The sequence below is a fragment of the Eschrichtius robustus genome, chromosome 6, assembly GCF_028021215.1.
Source record: "Eschrichtius robustus isolate mEscRob2 chromosome 6, mEscRob2.pri, whole genome shotgun sequence".
NCBI classification, from domain to species: Eukaryota; Metazoa; Chordata; class Mammalia; order Artiodactyla; family Eschrichtiidae; genus Eschrichtius; species Eschrichtius robustus.
This window is the reverse complement of record NC_090829.1, coordinates 135,120,165-135,141,500: the sequence shown is the minus strand read 5'-3', so window position 1 is coordinate 135,141,500 and position 21,336 is coordinate 135,120,165. Positions and strand designations below refer to the sequence as shown.

Below are 21,336 nucleotides of genomic sequence, written 5' to 3'. Positions count from 1 at the left end.
ATGATTCACATAGACAGTGAGCGTGACATCTGTATTAAACGTAGGAGAGAAGTTTATAAAGGGCATTGGCAGTAAACTCTTTGTTGCAGCTGTTTTCCAAGTCATGTAAATACTTTTTCCTGTGATTATGCATAGCCTTGGAATGGCACCGTTTAACTAACCCATATGTGTTTGGTTTTCAATGGTTTTTTATATTCAAATGTATATGTGGTGCTCACTTTTAGGATCAGCAGTGTTGACCATTTATGCTGCACAGCTGTCTCATAGTCTTACTAGTTGTGTGTGCTTGGTTGACCCTCTGGGTATACAAATGTTAGTCTGAGTGGCGTCTTACTCATTTGTTCGTGAGTGAATGATTGTGCATGTGTTGTATGTCATAGTATGTCGTCACATAAAAGGGAGGGAGCAAATAACCATTACATTAAGATAATATTGGACCAAATGACTTACTTGCTCTAAACAGTTTCTTGTACCCCTTAACCTGTCTTCAGAAGTTGCATAGAGTTACAGTGGTGTGTAAATTAAATATTGTGACGTTATAGATCACCTGTTTAAAAGACGAGGATGTAAGGTGTTGATGTAAATTCCTAACTCTTAAAATGAGAGCTTTTGTTCTTTTGGGTGTCACATGCTGGTATGGTAGGAAGGATTAATTGCTTTTATCTGTCTAGTGGTAAGATTATCTTCAGGCTTTAACTCTGGACCTGGTTTTACCCCACGTTGTCCGTCTAAGTGTCTTTTGTCTACCTTATTTGTTTTCTTTTGTCATGGAAACCTGAGCTGTAAAACTGAGGGATAATATTCTGGAGCTCTTTGTCACAGAATGTGAAGTGTCTTGCCTTTTCTATGAAACTGCACACGGTAAAGGAGTCATACTTGCCATTTACTGGAAGTTACTCTGCTAGTCACAACATTAAGCCAGAGGGGCCTAAGCTTTCTCGTTTCATGGCATCCTTGGGGTCTCATTAAGTTTTTAACAGCACCCGGAAGCCACCGTTCTGTTCATTAAATAGTTAGGTCCAAACAATAAATATTTATGTCCTAACAGCCTTTAGTAGCTGTTTGGAAAAAATATTGCAAAGAAATTGAAAATAATTTATTTCCTTCATAAATAGCCACAGTTCTTTACTTACGGTATGGCAATGCCTGTTGAGCACTGAACAGCTTTTCAGACCTTGGCACCAGATTGAAAAGCACCACCCTCATTGCCTGTTCCACGTTGATTTTGGAGCAGTACTTGTTTTTTTGTTTTTTTTTTTTTAATCGCAGCAACCACTGAAAACCCAGTTTCACTAAGATCTGATGTCTGATGTCATAAAGGAATGTACTGCAATCAAATGTTAAAACTCTGAGCTACCCCAGGCTAATAGTTTGGGCAGTGTCCAGCATGTGTTGAATATCTCCGTGTTTCTTTCCGTTTAAAATATCCCTCGTCTCTCCTGAGAGTTTGCTGAAGTGTCCCAGAACATCTCAGCATACAGTTTAGACTGGCATTAGACATGCTTTATTTCATTTAATTCTGTGGGTTGTACTTTTATCCGCATTTCGCAGATGTGGAAACTGAGGCTTGGAGAGATTAAATAACTTCTCCAATGACATAGTCTTACCATTTGCTTTTTCGCTGTAATTATTATTTATGCTTTTGTTAGGGTGGTGGTTATTATTTGGTGGGGTTGAGAAATGAAGAGCAAAAAGAAAGGAATGCCAGTAGACTTTAAAGTTGAGTGAAATGGTAAGCATTTTCTCATGAGGGAAGTGTTAAACTTGCTGTGTTTTTACCTACAAACTGTTAATATCTAAGAGGGAAACATGGTTTGATTTAGCATTAGGTAATTAGAAACTTTATGTTTTAACTTTGCCGGGCCAAGTTCAATGTCAGGTTTTAGAATTTTGGATGAGGAGTGTAGTAGGTGGCCATGACAAGCAGTGTGCATAGTTTTTTGTTTGTTTTTTTAATTGCCAAATGCTACTAGTCAGCACGATTGCCCTTTAGATAAGTTGCAGTATCTTATCTCTTTTTAAGAAAAAATTTCAAGTTGAGGAAAGAAGTTCCTTTTTTATAGTTGACTATTTCTGTGCAGAAAAATGAAATTTAGACTGGTTATATATCACTTTATGTTAGGGTTGCAAAAATTCATTTTCTTTTTGTAAACAGTTTTTGGAATGTTCGTATTTAATAGAAAAGAAAATAAATAGCAACTTAATATCAACACTTAAAAAAAAAAAATCAACCTTACTCCTCTATCCTGGGCAGCAGGATTAGCCTGCTAACATAGGGCCAGTAGTAGTTCCTAAGTGCCTTCTTTTCTTTACCACTTAAGTGTGCTATGAGGAAGTAAAAGGTGAAGGCAAAAAATTTCTCTCTCACTGAACAGTAAAGCCTTGTTATGTGACTTCTTATTATATGATTTCAGGTCTCTCAGATGTTCTAAAATGTCCTTAAAATATAACTAGGCCAGGAATGTAACAGGATACTTGCTTCTGAGCATGATGGTGTAACAGGATCTGTATTTGCCCTTCCACCTTAAATAACAACAACAACAAAAACGAACAAAAAAATGTGAAACAATTTTCAGCCCTTGAACAATAGGCAGCACAAGACACTGATCCCTAAGAGAAGGGAAACAAATGAGGGGAGCCTTGCGATCGCTGCGTTGAGAGCTTCCAGGCTACAGCAGCAGCAGGATGAACCCAGACAAAGCCTGGCAGTCTCCCTGCGTTGAGGAGATAGAGTAGGGACTTCGGCGAAACGCGAGCATCTAGAATTCTCAGGACTAAGTACCAGAAAAGGGATAACTGCACAGAGCTCTTGAGATTGTAGTGGATTCCACTTGAGACATCAGCTGACTTCTGATTGGTGCCAGTGTATGAGGAAGCTATCAAGGCAGGAAAGAACCACCAAACAGGAGCAGGCAGAAAAATTCCTGGAGCTCAGGGCTGGGCATAGTTCATGCTCCAAACAGCCAGAATAGAGAAAACTGGTAATACTCGGGCGATTGGGTTGAACACTCAGAGAAGGGTATATTACTTCAGTAGTGGAGCCAAGTAGCTCTAGACCACATGCTGCTCTGGTCCTGCCTGACAGAGCTTCAAAGCAAGACCCAAAGGGGTCAAACTGTTTCCAAATAATTTCCAAATAACTCAACTGTATCCCAGAATAAAGATTGACTGTTTATAGGAATACAAAATATATATACATATATCCAGCATTCAACCCTGTCAATTTCACAATGTCTGGCATTCAATTAAAAATTACCATGCATGAAAAGAAGCAGGAAAATATACCCTGTAATGAGGAGAAAAGTCAATCTGTAGAAACAGATGCTTAAATTAATAAGACCATTAAAATAGCTATTATAAATATAGTCCATATGTTCAGGAACACAGGAAAGAATGAACATGTTAAGGAGAGACATGAAAAATGTAAAGGCCCAAATCAAACTTCCAGAATTGAAAAAAACAATGTCTGAAATGAAAAAAATACACTGATGGGGATTAATAGATTAGACTCTGCAGGATAAATGAGTGGCAAATTTGAAGACAAAATAATAGAAACAACCCAAAATGAAGCATAGAAAAGCAGACTAAAATAGATAAACAGAGCATCAGAGGGCTGTGGGACAACTTCAAGTGGCCCCATATGTATGTGCAGTTGGAATGCTAGAAGGAAGGGGGTGGAGCAGGAAAATATTTGAAGAAATAATGGCTGACAAGTTTCCAAAATTGATGAAAACTATAAATTCACGGATCCAAGAAGCTAAATGAACCCCAAGCAGAAGAACCATGAAGAGAAAGAACTACACCCAAATATGTGATCAAATTGCTTAAAACTGGTGACGTAGAGAAAAATCCTAAAAACAGCCCAGGAAAGAAAAAAAAAAAGATATAAATGTAGAAGAAGGAAGATACAAATCATGATAGACTTCAGAAACAGTCCAAGCCAGATGAGAAAGAGCTAGATCTTTAATGTACTGAAATGGAAAAAACAACAACCACCCTGAAACTGTCCACCTAGAATTCTGTACCCAGTCACAAACAAAGATGATGTAAAGACTTTTAGATGTTCAGATGATTAAAAAAATGAGCCAATTATATGAGTAGCAATTTAAATAGTATTGCTTTTCTTTGCATCTAGTGCCAATACATTCAGAAATTTTGAGGTTGTAAAGTCTGAATCGTTACATTTTGTTACTTAGTTATGTTTTAACTCTAAGCTTGAAAGAGGCAGAAAGAGTGGAATGGATTAGTGCAATTGGGGTTAGTCTTGTAAGCAGAGTGCCAAAAGGAGGTATATCTTTAAAAATTGCATATCATGTTTTTACTGGTGACAGTTTAAATTTGCTTGAGTTTTTAAATGGTTGTTAATAAGAATTTGTGTTTTATCTTTTTCCACTAAAATAGATTTTGCAAGTGAAAGCCATTGTTATTCCTCTGTAATGTTACACAATATGAGCAATGCATTCACATTGGAGTGCATTTCATAGCTAACGAACTAATCAAATTACTGTGAGTACATTTGGCATTTGGAGAGGTGCATTAACTCTTAGTGGTCAACTGGACACCTATTTAATTACTCCCTCAGTTCAGGCTGGAAGAATTTATGTACTCTTTACACGCCTGGATGATTTTAAGATAACTTAGTCAGTTAAAAGAAAAAATAAAAAACAAAATACTTCTTATTAAATTATTGGCTAAAACATACTGAATGTTATTAAAATTCTCTCTTCTTCCCTTTTATTATAGTCTTCTTACATAACTTTATAAAGTGTGTTTGCTTATATAAACTAGGTCTTTGCAATAAATATTTATTATGGGTTATGTTTCATTTTGTTCACTAGCCGACCATAGGATTGCTGTCGTCTGTTGAATACCTTACTGAAAGGTAGATAAACAGCCTTTTAATATCCTGTGGACCATGTTCAAAGTATAGGCAGGATGAATCTTATTATTTATTTTATTTTTTAAATTAAAAAAAATATATTTTATTCATTTATTTATGTATTTGGCTGTGCCGGGTCTTAGTTGCGGCACACGGGCTCTTTGTTGCAGCACGCGGATCTTTCAGTTGCGGCATGCATGTGGGATCTAGTTCCCTGATCAGGGATTGAACCCAGGATCCCTGCATTGGGGGCGTGGAGTCTTAACCACTGGGCCATCAGGGAAGTCCTGAATCTTATTATTAAGTAAATGCCTAACTGGTTGTACATTAGTGCTCGTTAGTGGTCTGTCTTGGTCAACGCTGGGGATATGACTTTGGCCTATCTTGTTTCACAATTTGATTATTTTCTTGGAGAGTGGGGTAGAAAGGTCGTTATCAGATTTGTAGATGTTGCAAAGCTGTGTGGGACTGATGCAGAGCTGGGTAGAATAATTTTTTATTTTGGATGGCACAGTTGAGATCCAATTTTTTTCAAACTGAGAAAATGGGTTAGAACCTACAAAATGAAAATGCACTCCCCCTTGTTTGAGTTTTGTGTCCATTCCTGAACCAACTACTGTGGCTACAGGGATATCAGGTGCTACTTGGGTTGGGCAGATGATTGGCAAAAGAAGGTAGAAATTTCTGTGATTGTTTGAGTTCCCATAAAACCCCACCTGTACCATGGCTACATAGTAAGGGAGGGTGGGCACAGGTACTGGGTCGATGGTCACCTTGACCACTGCATTCCTTCAAATCTGCTCTCCTTCAGTCTTCCTTATCTCAGGGGATTGCTCTCTATCCACCTAGCTGCTTAAACCAGAACTTAAGAATCACCCTCTACACCTCCTTCTCTCTCATTTCACACACTCACTCCATTACCACGTACCGTCAACTCAACCTCCTAATTTCATTGAGAATCCACGCAGTTCACCGTTTCCGCTGGTTCTACACCAGTCAAGCCACTGCAGTCTCTTTCATGGACCTTTATAATAGCCTCCTTAAATGGTCTCCCTGCTTCCACTCCCCCTACCCACTCTCCAGTGTTCTTAAATACACAGTTTTGATTTTATTATTCCCCTGCTTAATACCCTTCAGTGGTTGGTCACTGAACTTAAAATCCAAACTCTTTAAAATGACCTGCAATAAAATCGAGTCTGTCTCCCTCTTCAGTCTTACACTGTACTGTCTGTTGGTTTCTGTGTTCCAGCCACATTGGCCCTTTTTTTTTTTTTTTTAAGTTCTGAATGTATCAACTTCTTTCTGGTCTCAGGGTCTTCACAAAAGCTGTTCCTTCTGCTCAGGATTTTATTTTTAAAGATAAACTTGTTCGCACACGTGGAAAAGTACATAAATGATAAATGTTCGACTTGATGGCTTATTACAGAGTGAACATATTCATGTTACCACTGCCAGGTCGAGAACAGAACATTATTGCTGGCTCTCCAGAAGATTCTGTCATGTTCCTTTCCAATTATTATCGCCATCATGATCTGCAAAGATAATCACTGTCCTGACTTCTTACCTCATAGGTTAGTTTCATCTGGTTTTCAACTTAACATAAATGGAATCATTCAGTATGTATTCTGTTGTGCCCAGCTTCTTTCATTCAGTGTTAAATATGGGAGATCATGCATGTTGTAGCATATAGCAGTAGTTTATTCATTTTCATTGCTATGTAGTATTCCATTGTATGAATATTCCACTATTCTGTTGACATTTGCTTTATTTCCAATTTTTCCTATTATAAATGACACTAGTATGAATATCCTTTTACATGTTTTTTGGTGCACATACATACATATTTCTGTTGGATATTTTCTTAGGAATGGAATTTCTGGTCGTAGGGTATGTGGATGTTGTCTGGAACACTTTTACCTGCACTCTTAATTTGGCTAACTTCCTGTTTATTTTTCAGGTTTCAACTTAAAGGTCACTTCTGCAGGCAGGCCGGCCTATTCTAACCAACGCCTTCCCCCACAAACAATTTGAGATTAGGTCCTCCTGTTGCAGTCTGTTGGAACTCCATCACTCTACTTAGTATAATTTGTAATTTTGCAGGTGTATGATTTTATAATGCCTGGCTTCCCAGTGGAAGGTATTGGGGCACTGACTTTTTTAATTCCTAGAACTTTGCCAGGATCCTGGTATATGGTAGGCATTCAGTAAATACTTGTTGCACAAATGGGTGAAAGGTTATTTTTATTTTGAAATGTTGCCAAGATTGGGATGTGCAGTTTAAATAGAACACTAATTTGGATAGCTGAGTATGTTTCAGCTGGAATTTTAGTTATTTACTAATACAAAGAAAACCTTTTTCCTTTAAAATAATTTTCTCTTTATGTGTAATGAAATGGAAAGAGTCTTTACCACCAGCTGGTTATATGATCTTGGACGAATCACCTAACCTCTAGTCTTTTTCTTCTGAAAATGAGTAGCTTGGACTGCACGATCTCAAGGATCCTCTGACTAGAGGATCTCTGCTTCTACACCAGAGTTGTACCTGCATGCAAATAAGCCGGCCACAAACTGCGGTGCATGGAACCACAGGCAAATTGTGTTTCTAGGAAGGTCGTGCTAATTTGTAATCCTGTTTTCATATTCTTACTGGCTTTCTTCAGCTTGGTCTTCTGTATCATCAGCTAAGGAAAGACAGTCTGTTCCCACCTGGAAGGTTTGAGCCACAGCAGAATGTTGACCTTGGATGGCAGGACCTTCAGTGGGTAGCGTAATTATTTAGTTTGAAATATTAATTCATCAGAAGTTAGAGAAATCTACATTTAAATTTAATCCTCAAAATACCATTTAAGTTTTTAAAGAAATGACTTTTTATTTATCTGAATGTCTTAGATAATAAGTTAATTTTATTTCTTTCCATTCAGATGGTAGAGTTCGCAAGGCAGGCGTGACCATCGTGTTGCAATTATCCTATGTTTAATAAGCCTGTATTTTAGAGTCACAACTCATGAAAATCAAGAAATAGGCATATGATTATGTTTTCATCTGAATTTCTGTAGCCTGATCTTTTGTTTCTTATCTTAGTTGCCTTAACTTCTCATTTGAGAAGGGCGGGTGTAACACCAAAAATGCTGAGTAATGCCAGCTATGTCATATGACAGAGTGCTATAAAATAAGCCAATCCAGCAAAAAAAGGTGTTGAGTAATGTGATAGAGAACAATAGGTATGTTAAATTTTGATAGAGAACAATTGATATATTTATACTCTGAGTGTTTTCTGTAGTCTATAAATAGATAATCTCTATAGCTTCTATTTTCATTACTTTCCTGTAGTTTAAATAGGAGACGTAGATTAGGCCTGCCTTCAGTCATGAATTTGTTCAGTTAAAAAACTCTGAAACAGGCACAGAGCTAAAATAATGAATAAGTTATCTGTATTAAGTTGTGGGATATCACTAGCTCGTGGCTTTACGTAGTTTTAAAGACTTCTTAACTCCTTCTGTGATGACAGGTAAAGGTAAGCTTATGATTTTCCAGCTACAAGTTTGACAGAGGAGGATATGAAAGCTAATTTATTTCGGATGAATGTAAGGAAAACATTTGTGACAGAGTATTAGCAATATTTACCCTTCTTGGGCTCTCCATTCTATAATTGCCGAGTCTGCTTCTTTCCCGATTTGTTATATATCTATTATTTGATGAATATATGATAGCCTTGGGAAGAGCAGGCCATGGGGCCATTCTCAGTGCTGTAGAACTTATTGCTCCCTTTCAAGTTTATAGAAGTCCTAGTGCCCATTGAACTTTTGCCTACTTGGAGGAAAATACCTCTCGGATCACTTAGAATCCGAGCAGCCTGTCCTCTCCCACTGACTGGCCAGGTTATCTTGTCTTCTCTCCTCTCTCAGTTTATCCAGGATACCAAAGAATGTTGTCAGAATAAATTTTATCTGGGGAAGTATCAAACATACATCAAAGAAGAGAGGATAGTGTCGTTGATTCCCATGTATCTGCCAGCCAACCTCAGCGATTATCACAGACACTTTTAAAAATATATTTATTTATTTATTTATTTATGGCTGTGTTGGGTCTTTGTTGCTGCGCGCAGGCTTTCTCTAGTTGCGGTGAACAGGGGCTACCCTTCGTTGCGGTGCGCAGGCTTCTCATTGCAGTGGCTTCTCTTGCTGAAGAGCACGGGCTCTACGTGCGCGGGCTTCAGTAGTTGTGGTGTGCGGGCTCAGTAGTTGTGGCTCGCAGGCTCTAGAGCGCAGGCTCAGTAGTTGTGGCACACGGGCTTAGTTGCTCCTCGGCATGTGGGATCTTCCCGGACCAGGGCTCGAACCCGTGTCCCCTGCATTGGCAGGCGGATTCTTAACCACTGTGCCACCAGGGAAGTCCAATCACAGACGCATGTGTTTATCTATATCCCTTATCTGCTATCTCCCCCCCCTCCACCACCACTGTTTATTTTGAAGTAAACAGTGGACATCATTTAATTTCATCCATAAATATTTTTATGAGAATAAATGTTTATGGCACATATTTTATTTTGCTTTAAATTCTTTTCTATGACCTGATTCATATTCATATATTCACTAGGAGTAGATTCAGAGGGCCTTCAGATGATCAGTTCTAATGACGTGAGGATATGTTTAAAAATAGAGCTATAATTATAAATTTACGCTTAAGATAGCTCTGTGTTCTCAGGAAATGCACATTTGCACTAGATTGATGACTAAGATTTAAAGGATGAATGAAAGATAATGTTGAATGTGACATGAGAAGAAAAGTTTTTCCAGTTAAAATAAGGAAAATAAGGAGGGGGTTAGTTACTGTTGATGCCTGAGGTGTCATAGCAGTAACTTCAGAAGCCAGGCTCTGTCTTACCTTCCGGGCTTAACAAATGAGCTGAAGACATGTGGCCCTCCTTACCTCAGCTGAACTGCTCAAGATCTTGATCGGCTCAGAATGACTCCTAAAACAATGGGCTTCTTGGCTATTCCTACCTACCCGTGGTTAGAAATCAGTCACTTGTAAAAAGAAAGGTTTGTTTTTCCTAGCGTTTCGTTTGTTTAATAACAACATGAAAAGGAGGAAAAACAAACCACTTCTCTTTCAAAAAGCAGGCTGTTGCCCTCATGGAAAGCGCAGTAGATAACCTTGAAAGACAGCACTAACAGGAGAGTGAGTAGCCTGAACTTCCGTATCACCATGTTTCCTGAACTTTCATTTCTGCTCATTGTTTCCTCTGAGCTCTCTGCACCCCCTGCCATTTTATACACTCCACAGCTTACACCCTGGTTAACAGTCATTTAACAGTGCCCACTTTCCCATCCTCACCTTCACACCCCACCACAGACGTCACATTTGAAAATTTCCAGACATCACTATGAGGAGCTGTTAAACTTCAATAATGAAGGCATTCAAATGCTATCAGTGGTAAGATAAAATGTTTATCTTTTTGTGTATTATTTTATTTATTTATTTTTAAGTTTTTTAAAAAGTTTTAAAAGTTTAAAGTTTTTTAAAAAAAATTTTAAATTTTTTTATTTAAAAAAAAATTATTATTATTACTATTTTTGACTGTGCTGTGTGGCTTGTAGGATCTTAGTTCCTGGACCAGGGATTGAACCCAGGCCCCCTGCAGTGAAAGCGCAGAGTCCTAACCACTGGATTGCCAGGGAATTCCCCTTATGTATTATTTTAAAACTTACAAAACATTCCCTTTTGTGCCAAAACCTCTCAATTTATTTTTGTCTATTAGATGAATACTTAATCAATAGCTGCAGTGTTTAGAGTCTCTGTGTTAGGTGGGCATCGTGTTGAGATATAAAGAAATAAGACTTAGTTTCTATTGCTACTAGTAGACAAGTGTCTGTGGTATAAAGTAAAGAGAAGAAAGAGATTTCCTTCCAGCCAGAGTAATCAGAGGAAACTTCAGGAAGAAAGCAGCATTTTTTGTTAGGTATTGAAAGGTGGGTAATATTTGGAAACACAAAGATGGCTAACAAGTATTCGGGATGGAGAGAACGTGGTGAACAACAAAAGAGAGGGGAGGGAGGGGAAAGAACATGGAGCCTGTAGGAGGGGAACAAGTTACTCATTTTGGCTAAAGCCTGGGATGCAAGGGGAGAGTATTAAGGGAAAAAGAAAGTTGGGGATGGATTGAGTAAAGTCGTTACAAATGCTGTGTTTTATCTAAAGGTTATACACGTTATTTTAAAGTGTTATGGCTTTCTTTCTTTTTTTAAATTAATTTATTTTTGGCTGCGTTGGGTCTTTGTTGCTGCGCGCGGACTTTCTCTAGTTGCGGCGAGCAGGGGCTACTCTTCATTGTGGTGCACAGGCTTCTCATTGTGGTGACTTGTCTTTGTTGTGGAGCACAGGCTCTAGGCGCGTGGGCTTCAGTAGTTGTGGCTCGCGGGCTCAGTAGTTGTGGCTCGCGGGCTCTAGAGCGCAGGCTCAGTCGTTGTGGCGCACGGGCTTAGTTGCTCCATGGCATGTGGGATCTTCCCAGACCAGGGCTCGAACCTGTGTCCCTGCATTGGCAGGTGGATTCTTAACCACTGTGCCACCAGGGACGTCCCATGGCTTTCTTATTTTAAGTAATCTCTTTGTAGTGGAGGAATCTCAAATTATTTTCTAGAATTAAATTACCAGAGAAGTGGGACAATAATTTAATTAGATCCCTCCTAATCATATATTTCTCTGTATTTCATGGAGTTTCATAAAAGAAGGGAATCTTTTTCCCCCAATTTAAAAAAATATATATGGGGAAGGAATAAAATGGTATTATAAGAGTTTATCTTCATGCCATTTAGAGAAAAAAGCTTCATAACTTAGGAATATGCACATGTATTTTGAAAGTTATTTTTGCTGGCTACATTAAGAAATTTTTTTGAAATTTTTAAATTTCAAATATATGGAAAAGTTGAAGTTTAGTACAAAAGAACTTTTTTTTTTTCTGAACTATTTAAGACTACTAAGTTGCCAACAAGGTACCCTGTCACCCCCAAATACTTTATTACATATTTCCTAGAAAGGTATTCACCTACATAACTCTACAATATAACCATCAAAAAATTAACATTGGTACCTTACTGCTGTCTAATCCTCAGACTCCATTTAAGTTCATCAGTTGTCCCAACAATGTCTTTTGTAGCAAAAAAGATCCAGTTGAATTTTGTACATTTTATTTAGTTATCATGTCTCTTTAGTCTCCTTAAATGCGGAAAAGTTTCTCAGTCTTTGACGTTTATGACCATAAAACTTTTGAAGATGAAGGCCAGTTGTTTTATAGAATGTCCCTCACTCTGGGTTTGTCTGATGGTTCCTCATGCTCAGATTGAGGTTATCTTGGCAGGAATATTACAGAAGTGCTGCTGTGTTCTTTTCATTGTATCCTGTCAGTTGACACAATCTTGACTTGTCCCATTACTGTTGGTGTTCACTTCGATTACTTGGGTTAAGGTGGTGTCTGCCAGGTGTCTCTGGCTGGCTCTTTTTTCCTTCATAATTAATAAGTGTTTGGAGGTGAGGTACTTTGAGGCTATGTATGGTCCCATTGCTCTTCAAACTTTCAGTTTATGGGTTTATTCAGTGGGTTGTAATCTGTTACTCTTATAATTTATTTTGATGCTCAAATTGTCCCAGATTTCACCAGTAGAAGAAGCCCCTTTAAGCCGGCTTCCGCATTTTTGTAACATGCCACCATCATTCTTTGAACACTCCCTTACTTTCTGGTGCAAAAACATGGTATAGGCTCATCTTGTCCCTGCCCTTCCCCTGGAATTTGCTGTTTCTCCAAGGAGTCCTAGTTCCTTTTAGTGGAGAATGGTATTAGAAGGCAATATCTGGGTGCTAGGTGTGCTGTTTGTTATTGGGGTATTGCTGGTCATGGTCCTGTCAATGGCTAGAGCTAAGGAGAACATACAAATGTATATGTATATGCATACATAGTTATACCCACCCATTTGTATCTCTGTCAGTCTGTCTCTCTAGAAAACCGTGAGTTCATACTGGTAACTCCAATTCTGATCATCGCTGCAGTGTCCTTTCTAGTTTTCTCTCTTTCCATGTTTGCAATTCCCTTCTCTGACAGTGAGAAGCCTACTCCTGTGGTCTTTGATCATTCCCCTGTGCATAACCACTCTCCTGTTGCCCCTGCAGCCTCCTTCACTGCGTGGCTGCCTTCTTCACCCCAGTGGGGCTCCAGCACCCTGCCTGGGGCTCCCTCCACTGCACCCTGCCTTCTCAACCCCTCTCAAGCTCCAGCATCCCGTGCCAGGCCACTCCTACTGTCTCTGGATGGACACCACCCTCCTCACTCAGACTTCAGCATCTCCTCCCGGCTGCTCCTCCCGCCAAGTGGATGCTTTCTTTCCCCACCTCTGACTTCAACTCCATGAACAGGGCCACCCTTCTTACTCTACCTAGACTCTCACAGCCTGCAAAGAACCTCCTTCCCTTCACCCCAGACCTTTGAAGCATAAATGGAAAAATAGGTAATCATCTGCAGTCCTTTAGATTAAAAATATTTAAGAAGAAAACACGTGGTTTTCTTTTATGAAATTGGAAGTGTCTAGAGTTAAATGTTTGTATGGCTCTGAAATTGCATTCACTAGTTCATTGAACATAAGTTACTGAACCCCTCCTGGGTGCCAGGCACTGAGCTAGGTCACCGGGGATAGGACGGTGAGCTAGACAAAGCCCCTTCCCTCATGAAGCTGCATTCTCTGACTCTGTTTAAGCTTAAACAGGTTAGTAGCAAATTAGTAATCTCTCTAAGCCTGTTTCCTCATGTCAAGTGGAAATAGTCGCAATTCTGCTCATGGCGTGCTTGTGAAAATTGAATAACACGTGAAAAATACCTAGCCCAGTAACTAGTTAGCTACTGTCTTAATCATCACAGAAACAATATACAAGTACCTCAGCTGAAACAATATTCATCACTCTAAAAAATCATTTAAAATTTTCATTTAATATTTTGAGGGGAAACCAAAAAAATTCCTGGCAGGGAAAAAGAAATCTCATCTATTCTTTGAATCATTTTTTTTTCTTTTAGCATACTTTTATCTAAGAATATGCACTTTAGTTTAAATTGTGTGTGTGTGTCCTGTTTCTGGAGTCTCAGAATATAATACAAAAGCACAAATAACTAAACAGCATGACATTTGTTTGCATGTTTGAATCAGGTGACAGTCTAATAGATGGGTCTTCTTTGGGCCTGAAAGACGTGGTAGATTCATATGTCTGGAGCACAGTTAATGAAAAGGTAATTATTATGCATTATCAGAGAACATTTTGTTGCAGGGTAATTTGTTATAAAATGACTTTCTCTTTTCTAAGGGAAGGCGATGACTTAATATTAAAAATATATTTTCTTTTTAACCCTTACTAGCTGCTGGTATTGGAACCCAACTGGCTGCTGCTAAAACTGATAGATACGTCTAGTAACGTCTGTATTACTCTACTAGTGATAGTATTTGAAATGCATATAGCATGTAACCTGTAAAACTCTGGAATAGTATTTGCCCTGGAAGCCATGCCTTCTATCATCAGAGATATAGCAAGCCTCTCTAAGGTTTGCTTTTGTACATGTGGTACTCTTAACAAGGCAGTATTTAGGGGAAGGAGTTCCTATTTTACTTTATAAAATATTAAAATTTATGTTGTGATGTTTTCTAGCTGTGTTCCTTGTCACTGAGTGTTAGGAGTAACTGTTCTCTAAATACATAGTACAGTAATAATAATAGGAACTCTAGGAATGCAGAATGAAATTCAAATCCCCATAACTTTAGTGGCTTGGTGAAATCTTCCTCACTCCCTAACTTCATACTGGGTGGTTTGATAAAGATAAAGACCTACCCCTAATAATGAACATACTAGAAAATTGTGACAGTATCAGCTAATTGAGTGTCTTAGCCTGTGCTGCCAGCTAGCAGAGCACAGCTCATTCGAAGGCAGAAGTGGGATAACTAGGAAGAAGTACAAGAGTAGATGGTCTGAAAAGAGGTGAGACAGGCGGGGAAAGTGAGCTGGTCTGTAGAACCCTGGAGAAGAGCTTCAAAACAAAGGAAAAGGGCTCTAATGCAGGGTACTGTGGGATATTAGGAAAGCAGTAGACTGAGAAGATAGCCATTTTGTTGGCAATAAAGATTTACAGAGAGGGACTTCCCTGGTGGCGCAGTGGTTAAGAATCCTCCTGCCAATGCAGGGCACACGGGTTCGAGCCCTGGTCCGGGAAGATCCCACATGCTGTGGAGCAACTAAGCCCGTGCGCCACAACGACTGAGCCTGCGCTCTAGAGCCCGCGAGCCACAACTGCTGAGCCTGCAGACCACAGCTACTGAAGCCCGTGTGCCTAGAGCCTGTGCTTCGCAACAAGAGAAGCCACCGCAATGAGAAGCCCACGCACCGCAATGAAGAGTAGACCCCGCTTGCCTCAACTAGAGGAAAGCCCGTGCACAGCAATGAAGACCCAACGCGGCCATAAATAAATAAATGAATAAATTTTTTTAATGTACTATAATTCTGTATCAGAATGTAGTTTATTAGAATTTATAACATACTATCATTCATGTACAGATCATAGAGGAATGAGGAAAGGGGAAAGGGGTAAGTGCAAGAGATAAGAGGTAAATAAGGAGTGAACCAGTCAGCTAAGAGGTGAGTTGGTGGGGTATGGGTAGGGAGTGGATAAGGGAAGGCAGTAAAGAAGAAAAGAACTGGAAGGGAAAGGATAGAATGAGAAAGAGGCTCATACCTTTCCAGATTTGTAGACCTTAGAATGTAGTATTTGTACTCGTCCATTGAGTTACTAGCTGTGGTTTATGTTTCTTTGGTTCTGTGTTCAATTTTTAATAAGTGTATTTGCTAAGAACTAGGCATTTTCCTTTAAAGCTTCAGGATTTGTTTTTTTGTTTTGTTTTGTTTTGTTTTTCCTGAATAGAATAACCACAATAGCCTGTCCTAGGGAAATTATTCTGTGGGTTATATTCGTTAGCAGATAACATTAACTTCATAGCAGAAGAAATCAATCCAGACAAAGACCAGACTGACAGTTTCCCCTCTGCTAGACTCTGTGGTCAAGTACTGCCATTAGCTTTCATTATTTAAATGTTAGTAGCCTTCTGTGCGTCAAGCACTAAGTGTCAGGGATGAAAGGATGAATAGGACAGAATTCCTGCCTTCAAGGAGCAGGCTGGCTAATGAGAAGGACAAGTGTTGAGTATATTTTAAATGTTTGGGCAACGTCAAGAGGGAGCTCTGTGAAAGGCCTGTGCCTGGAGGAGTAAAGAAAGGTTTCCAGAAAGTGACTTTGTGCCTGTGTTTTATAGGGTGAATAGAATTTTGCCAAGAGGCAAAGGTTGGGTAGAGTCTTTCAGGCAGAAAGCCAGATCGCTGTGCAAAGGTACAGAAATGTAAAAGACCATGCTTGGGCCATAGTGAGAGTTTAATCTGATTGGAGCCTAAGATGCAGGGGGTGGGAAGGAGAGGAGAGTTATGAAAAATGAAGCAGAAAGGGTATGTTGAGACCAGATTCTGGAAGATTCTTTGTTAAGGAGTTGGGTGTTGTCCTATAGGGGATACCATAACAGAGAGTGTTCCTGGTATTAGAGTAGGTGAACAGATCAGTGGGACACAGAAGAAAGTTCAAAAGCAACCTCCAAAACATATGAATATTGTTAAAGGTAGTACTTCAGATCTTTAGGAGAGGATGGATTAGTGAATAGATGGGCCTGGAGTAACTTGTTAATTCTTTGGGAAAAACTGTTAAGTTACTGGTTTGAAAAAATATTTTATGCAATGCATTTATGTTAAGAATATCAGATTTAGATTTGGACGTTTTTGCTTGAAACTCTGGCTTTATAGCTAAATAGAATCTGATGTTTCAGGTCCTTTTTCTCACCCTAAAACTATATTTATTTATTTATTTTTATAGCATCAGCAGAAAAAGAAGCAATCAAGAGTACATACTCCAAGGTTCTAGATGCTTATGGACTTTTAGGTGTTTTACGATTAAATCTTGGTAAGTAGTCAATATAATTGATCTATTTTTTTCATTTCTGTTTTTGTCATTCTAAAGATTTGAGAGAGACTATCTATTTCAGACTCTATATCTGAGCTATAAGTGTGGTAACAGCTTTTAAACCTTAATTAAGCTAATCTTGAGATAATGCTTGTTGCCCAAAAAGGCATGCTACACGCTCATGCTCTTGTGATTTTTTTTTTTTTTTGCCAGCTCATTTTATGAGGCTAGTATAATCCTTTTTTTTTTTTTAATGTTTTTATTTATTTATTTTTATTTTTGGTTGTGTTGGGTCTTCGTTTCTGTGCGAGGGCTTTCTCTAGTTGCGGCAGGCGGGGGCCACTCTTCATCGCGGTGCGCGGGCCTCTCACTATCGCGGCCTCTCTTGTTGCGGAGCACAGGCTCCAGACGCGCAGGCTCAGTAGTTGTGGCTCACGGGCTTAGTCGCTCCGCGGCATGTGGGATCTTCCCAGGCCAGGGCTCGAACCCGTGTCCCCTGCATTGGCAGGCAGATTCTCAACCACTGCGCCACCAGGGAAGCCCCTCTTGTGATTTTAAGTTCCAGAGACAGCGTCCTATTTGAACACTTTAAGAGACTGGTATCAGTTGTCAAAAGAGAAAATCAGGGCATTGCCCTTTTTCTTTGTTTCAGTGCATTTAGGAAAAGATGTCTTAGTGGGACCCACACCCTGATTTCCCTGGGTTATAGTGGGAAAGGCATCTGCTTGGTATTCAAAAGGTCTCAGTTGAGCCTGTGTCTGCTACTTAGTGTCACCATGGGCTGCAAAGTAACCTTTATGATTCTATAATGGTGTGACTCGGAGCGTGGCCCAAGGACTGGGCCACGTTCCATAAACTGGGTGAGTTTACGTTCCATAAACTGTTTTGTTATTGGTCTGGATGAGATAAGAAGCCAGCACCATCGTGCAAATCAACACATGGCTTCCTTCATTGATAAAGTCTTAACTATGGAGAAAAAAAGAAGTCAGCGAAACCAAATGGTGAACTTAGTGATGTCGTTTTCTGTTCTGGAAGAAGCACCTTTTCTCACCATGAACTGGTAACTGTGAACTGGTTCATGGGGCATACTTTGAGGAGCTGTGGTCTATCAAATGGAGACTTGCCGTATGTTATGAATCTATCACATGTAAAGTACTGTGCCTGGCGCTTAACTGATACTGTCTTGGGTCATCCTCGCAGTCCAGTGAGATTTGTTTTAATCTTATTTTCTAAGGGTGGATATCTCAGGTTGGTTATGTTAACACAGTGAAGTTGGTCTGGATAATAAGTAGTGGAGGAGCCAAGGCGCAGGGTGCTTCTGCCTACATTAAAGCCCACGTTCAAAGTACACCACTGCTGGTGGTTAAGAATCCGCCTGCCAACGCAGGGGACACGGGTTCGATCCCTGGTCCAGAAAGATCGCACATGCCGAGGAGCAGCTAAGCCCGTGCGCCACAACTACTGAGCCTGTGCTCTGGAGCCTGCAAGCCACAACTACTGAAGCCCGTGCGCCTGGAGCCCTTGCTCCGCAACACGAGAAGCCACCGCAATGAGAAGCCCGTGCACCGCAACCAAGATCGGCCCCCGCTCACCGCAACTAGAGAAAGCCCGCGTGCAGCAACGAAGACCCAATGCAGCCAAAAATAAGATTAATTAATGAATTAAAACAAACAAAAAAAACAAAGTACACCACTGCTGAATTCCACCTTCATACCCATTGCACAGAATTTTTGTCAAAACTAGATGAAAAAATCCCTGTGAGTTTTTTATAAGCCAAATTGCTTTATAAATTGTTTCCAAGGACTTTTTCCACATAGCAGCAGCAGCAGCTCACAGTTATGTGCCATTTTTTCAGCCTTACTATTCACACAGAACTCTCACATTCATTGTCTTGTCTGAACTTCCTAACAATCTTAAAGGAAAGGTAGGGAAGATAACGCATATATTTTTTTAAATTTGATAAATCTTGCATACCCTTCAATTAAGTAGAGGAACAGTTTCATAAATGTGAGATTATCCTGTTAATGTTTAAATGCTTCATTATACTGAATGTATTTAAACAAGGATTTTTTTCCCCTAACTTTTGCCAAAATCTAGTTGTGAACTTAAACATGTCTATGATAAACTTAAAATAACCACAAGGCCAGAGATTTTCAAACATGGAGACACGAGAAGGAAGGCAGAAGAAACGTTGAATAGCTTGAAAAACATTGGGACTTTTCATCCAATTAAAGTCTTTGGTTTTTGCAGGTGATATTATGTTACATTATCTGGTCCTCGTCACTGGATGCATGTCTGTTGGAAAAATTCAAGAATCTGAAGTTTTCCGAGTTACTTCCACTGAATTTATATCACTACGAATCGATTCTTCAGAGGAGGATCGCGTTTCAGAAGTGCGAAAAGTGTTGAATTCAGGAAATTTCTATTTTGCATGGTCCGCATCTGGAGTCAGTTTGGATCTGAGTCTTAATGCCCATCGTAGCATGCAAGAACATACAACCGATAATAGATTTTTCTGGTGAGTTCATATTACATTTTTCCCTTTGTAATCACGTGCTGTGCAACATAGAAGGCTGAGCAGTTATTTCCAGAGATAGCAGCAGTGGGCATTGCCCATTGAGCACACCACTCTTTCCTGCTGCAGGATCCTCAGCAGAGCATAGCAGGCATCCACTGTCATTTTTTTAAAGTCGTCATGTGATGTGAATCCCATTTACTCTCCCTGATCTAGACTGACCTTCCATTTCAGACATATATTTTAAATACTTATTTTAAAATTAGGAACGAATTAATTGTAATACAATTGTGTTACTCACGTCCGCTGTTCTTAGTTTCGAGGTCTTGTCTCTGGCAGCATTGCCTTTCTAAGCCCACATTCCCTTATTATTTTTAATTTTAAGGTTGTAAGTAGATGATCTTGATTCAAGAGCAACCGACTACGAGGAAGTAGTACGCTGGGATAAAGTTTAGCACTGTAATAAAATAAGACTTAATAAAACTTATCATAATAAAGTATGTTAACTGTGCCATATTTCACGATTATGCATAAGTGCGCTGTATTGTTAAGTAAGCACTAATGGGGGCAGGGCCCACATGACTGTAATTAGTATCGCTTTATTGGAGCAGACCAGATTTCTAGTATAGCTGTTCTCTTGTCCACAGTCAGCATCGATGTTGACTTTTTTCCTTCACACAACGGACAAATTTCATTTCATTTGTTTACTTATGTTATAAGGCCAAAGTCCGGGACTCTCTGCTCTCGGTCTCCCTCAGTAGTTCAGATTCAAGGTGTTTCCTCCTGTATGCTTTCCCTCCCACTTTCACTATCTGCCTTTATGGTCCTGGAGAAGGCCCTGGGTGTCAGAGGGCTTAAAGTCAACAACGTTAGGACAGGAAGCTAACTTCAGAGCAATAGCTTGGTCACCTTGTAGCTTACATGGAAGTGTCTTGGCCCAGAGGAGTGGCATGGGGGAACAGAGAGGGCAGAGTGAAAAAGGGCTTTGGAGCACTGTAGTCAGAGACTTGGAGCCTAGCGGAGGAGGAGCCGATGGGGGTGGGGTGCGGTGGGGAGGGCCGTGGGACAGATGAGTGGACGGAGTCCTGTCTGCTTGTGTCAGCCCTACACTTTTCTGACGGAAGAGACATTGAAGATTCTGCAAAAGGTAACGGTGTTGCAGCTGGACTTAGGGCAGCTATCCTTACCGTTTTCCCCCCTGCTCATTTTTACCCAAAGTTTCTTTGATTGAGAGAGAAAAGTTTTCCTGCCATAATTAGAAGTCCAGGCAGGTGCAGATGCATTGGCTAAATGGTCAGCAGTCCAGAACATCACTAAGTTTAATCAGTGGGAATAATTCATGTACCTTTTCATTCAATTATGGCTAGAGGTGGGGCAAATTTAGATAACAGATTGAAGGGTTTATCCAGCAGGAGATAGGCTGAGCGAAGGGGAGGCTGAAATGCCAAAGGTGAGTTTTGCTCATTTTACAGTTTCTACAGTTTTGCTAAGGATTGGATTCTGGAGCTTCACTTTGCATAGAAAAACGAAAGCTCTTAGAACTCATTGTGCATACCCTTGCAGCTTAACAGTAGGAGTATTTTCCAGGATACAGCCAAGTAAGTTTTGTAGCCAGAGAGTAGCAACTTCCTATCACAAAAACCCAGGTAGCTTTACTCCATTGGAGATTTGAGGCTGCTGCCAGTCGAGAGTCAGGTGTGAATTTAAACAGAATCAAAACAGCAAGGCATTGACTGCGAAGAGAAATGAAAACTGACAGCAGAGGGAGAAACTGTACCTGAGCAAATGTATGGATCCCACTTCTCTTTAAATGGGGGACCTCTGCTAGGACAGGGGCCTCAGCTGTGGTGTCTGGACAGGCTGGGCCACAGTTTGAGCTTTGCCTCAGGTCACTGTAGATAATAGTAAAGCGTG

The 21,336-nt window shown here is 39.9% G+C and overlaps 1 protein-coding gene across 4 annotated transcripts in view; it reads left to right on the top strand.

The window, feature by feature from the left end:
* Positions 1–21,336, top strand: part of SYNJ1 (synaptojanin 1) — an 83,899-nt gene that overhangs the window by 5,816 nt on the left and 56,747 nt on the right. For all 4 annotated transcript variants that reach the window (XM_068546980.1, XM_068546979.1, XM_068546981.1 and 1 more), the window contains exons 3-4: positions 16,821–16,907; positions 19,158–19,425. In XM_068546980.1, coding sequence (XP_068403081.1) covers positions 16,821–16,907; positions 19,158–19,425 — 355 coding nt within the window. The remainder of the gene's footprint in view (positions 1–16,820; positions 16,908–19,157; positions 19,426–21,336) is intronic.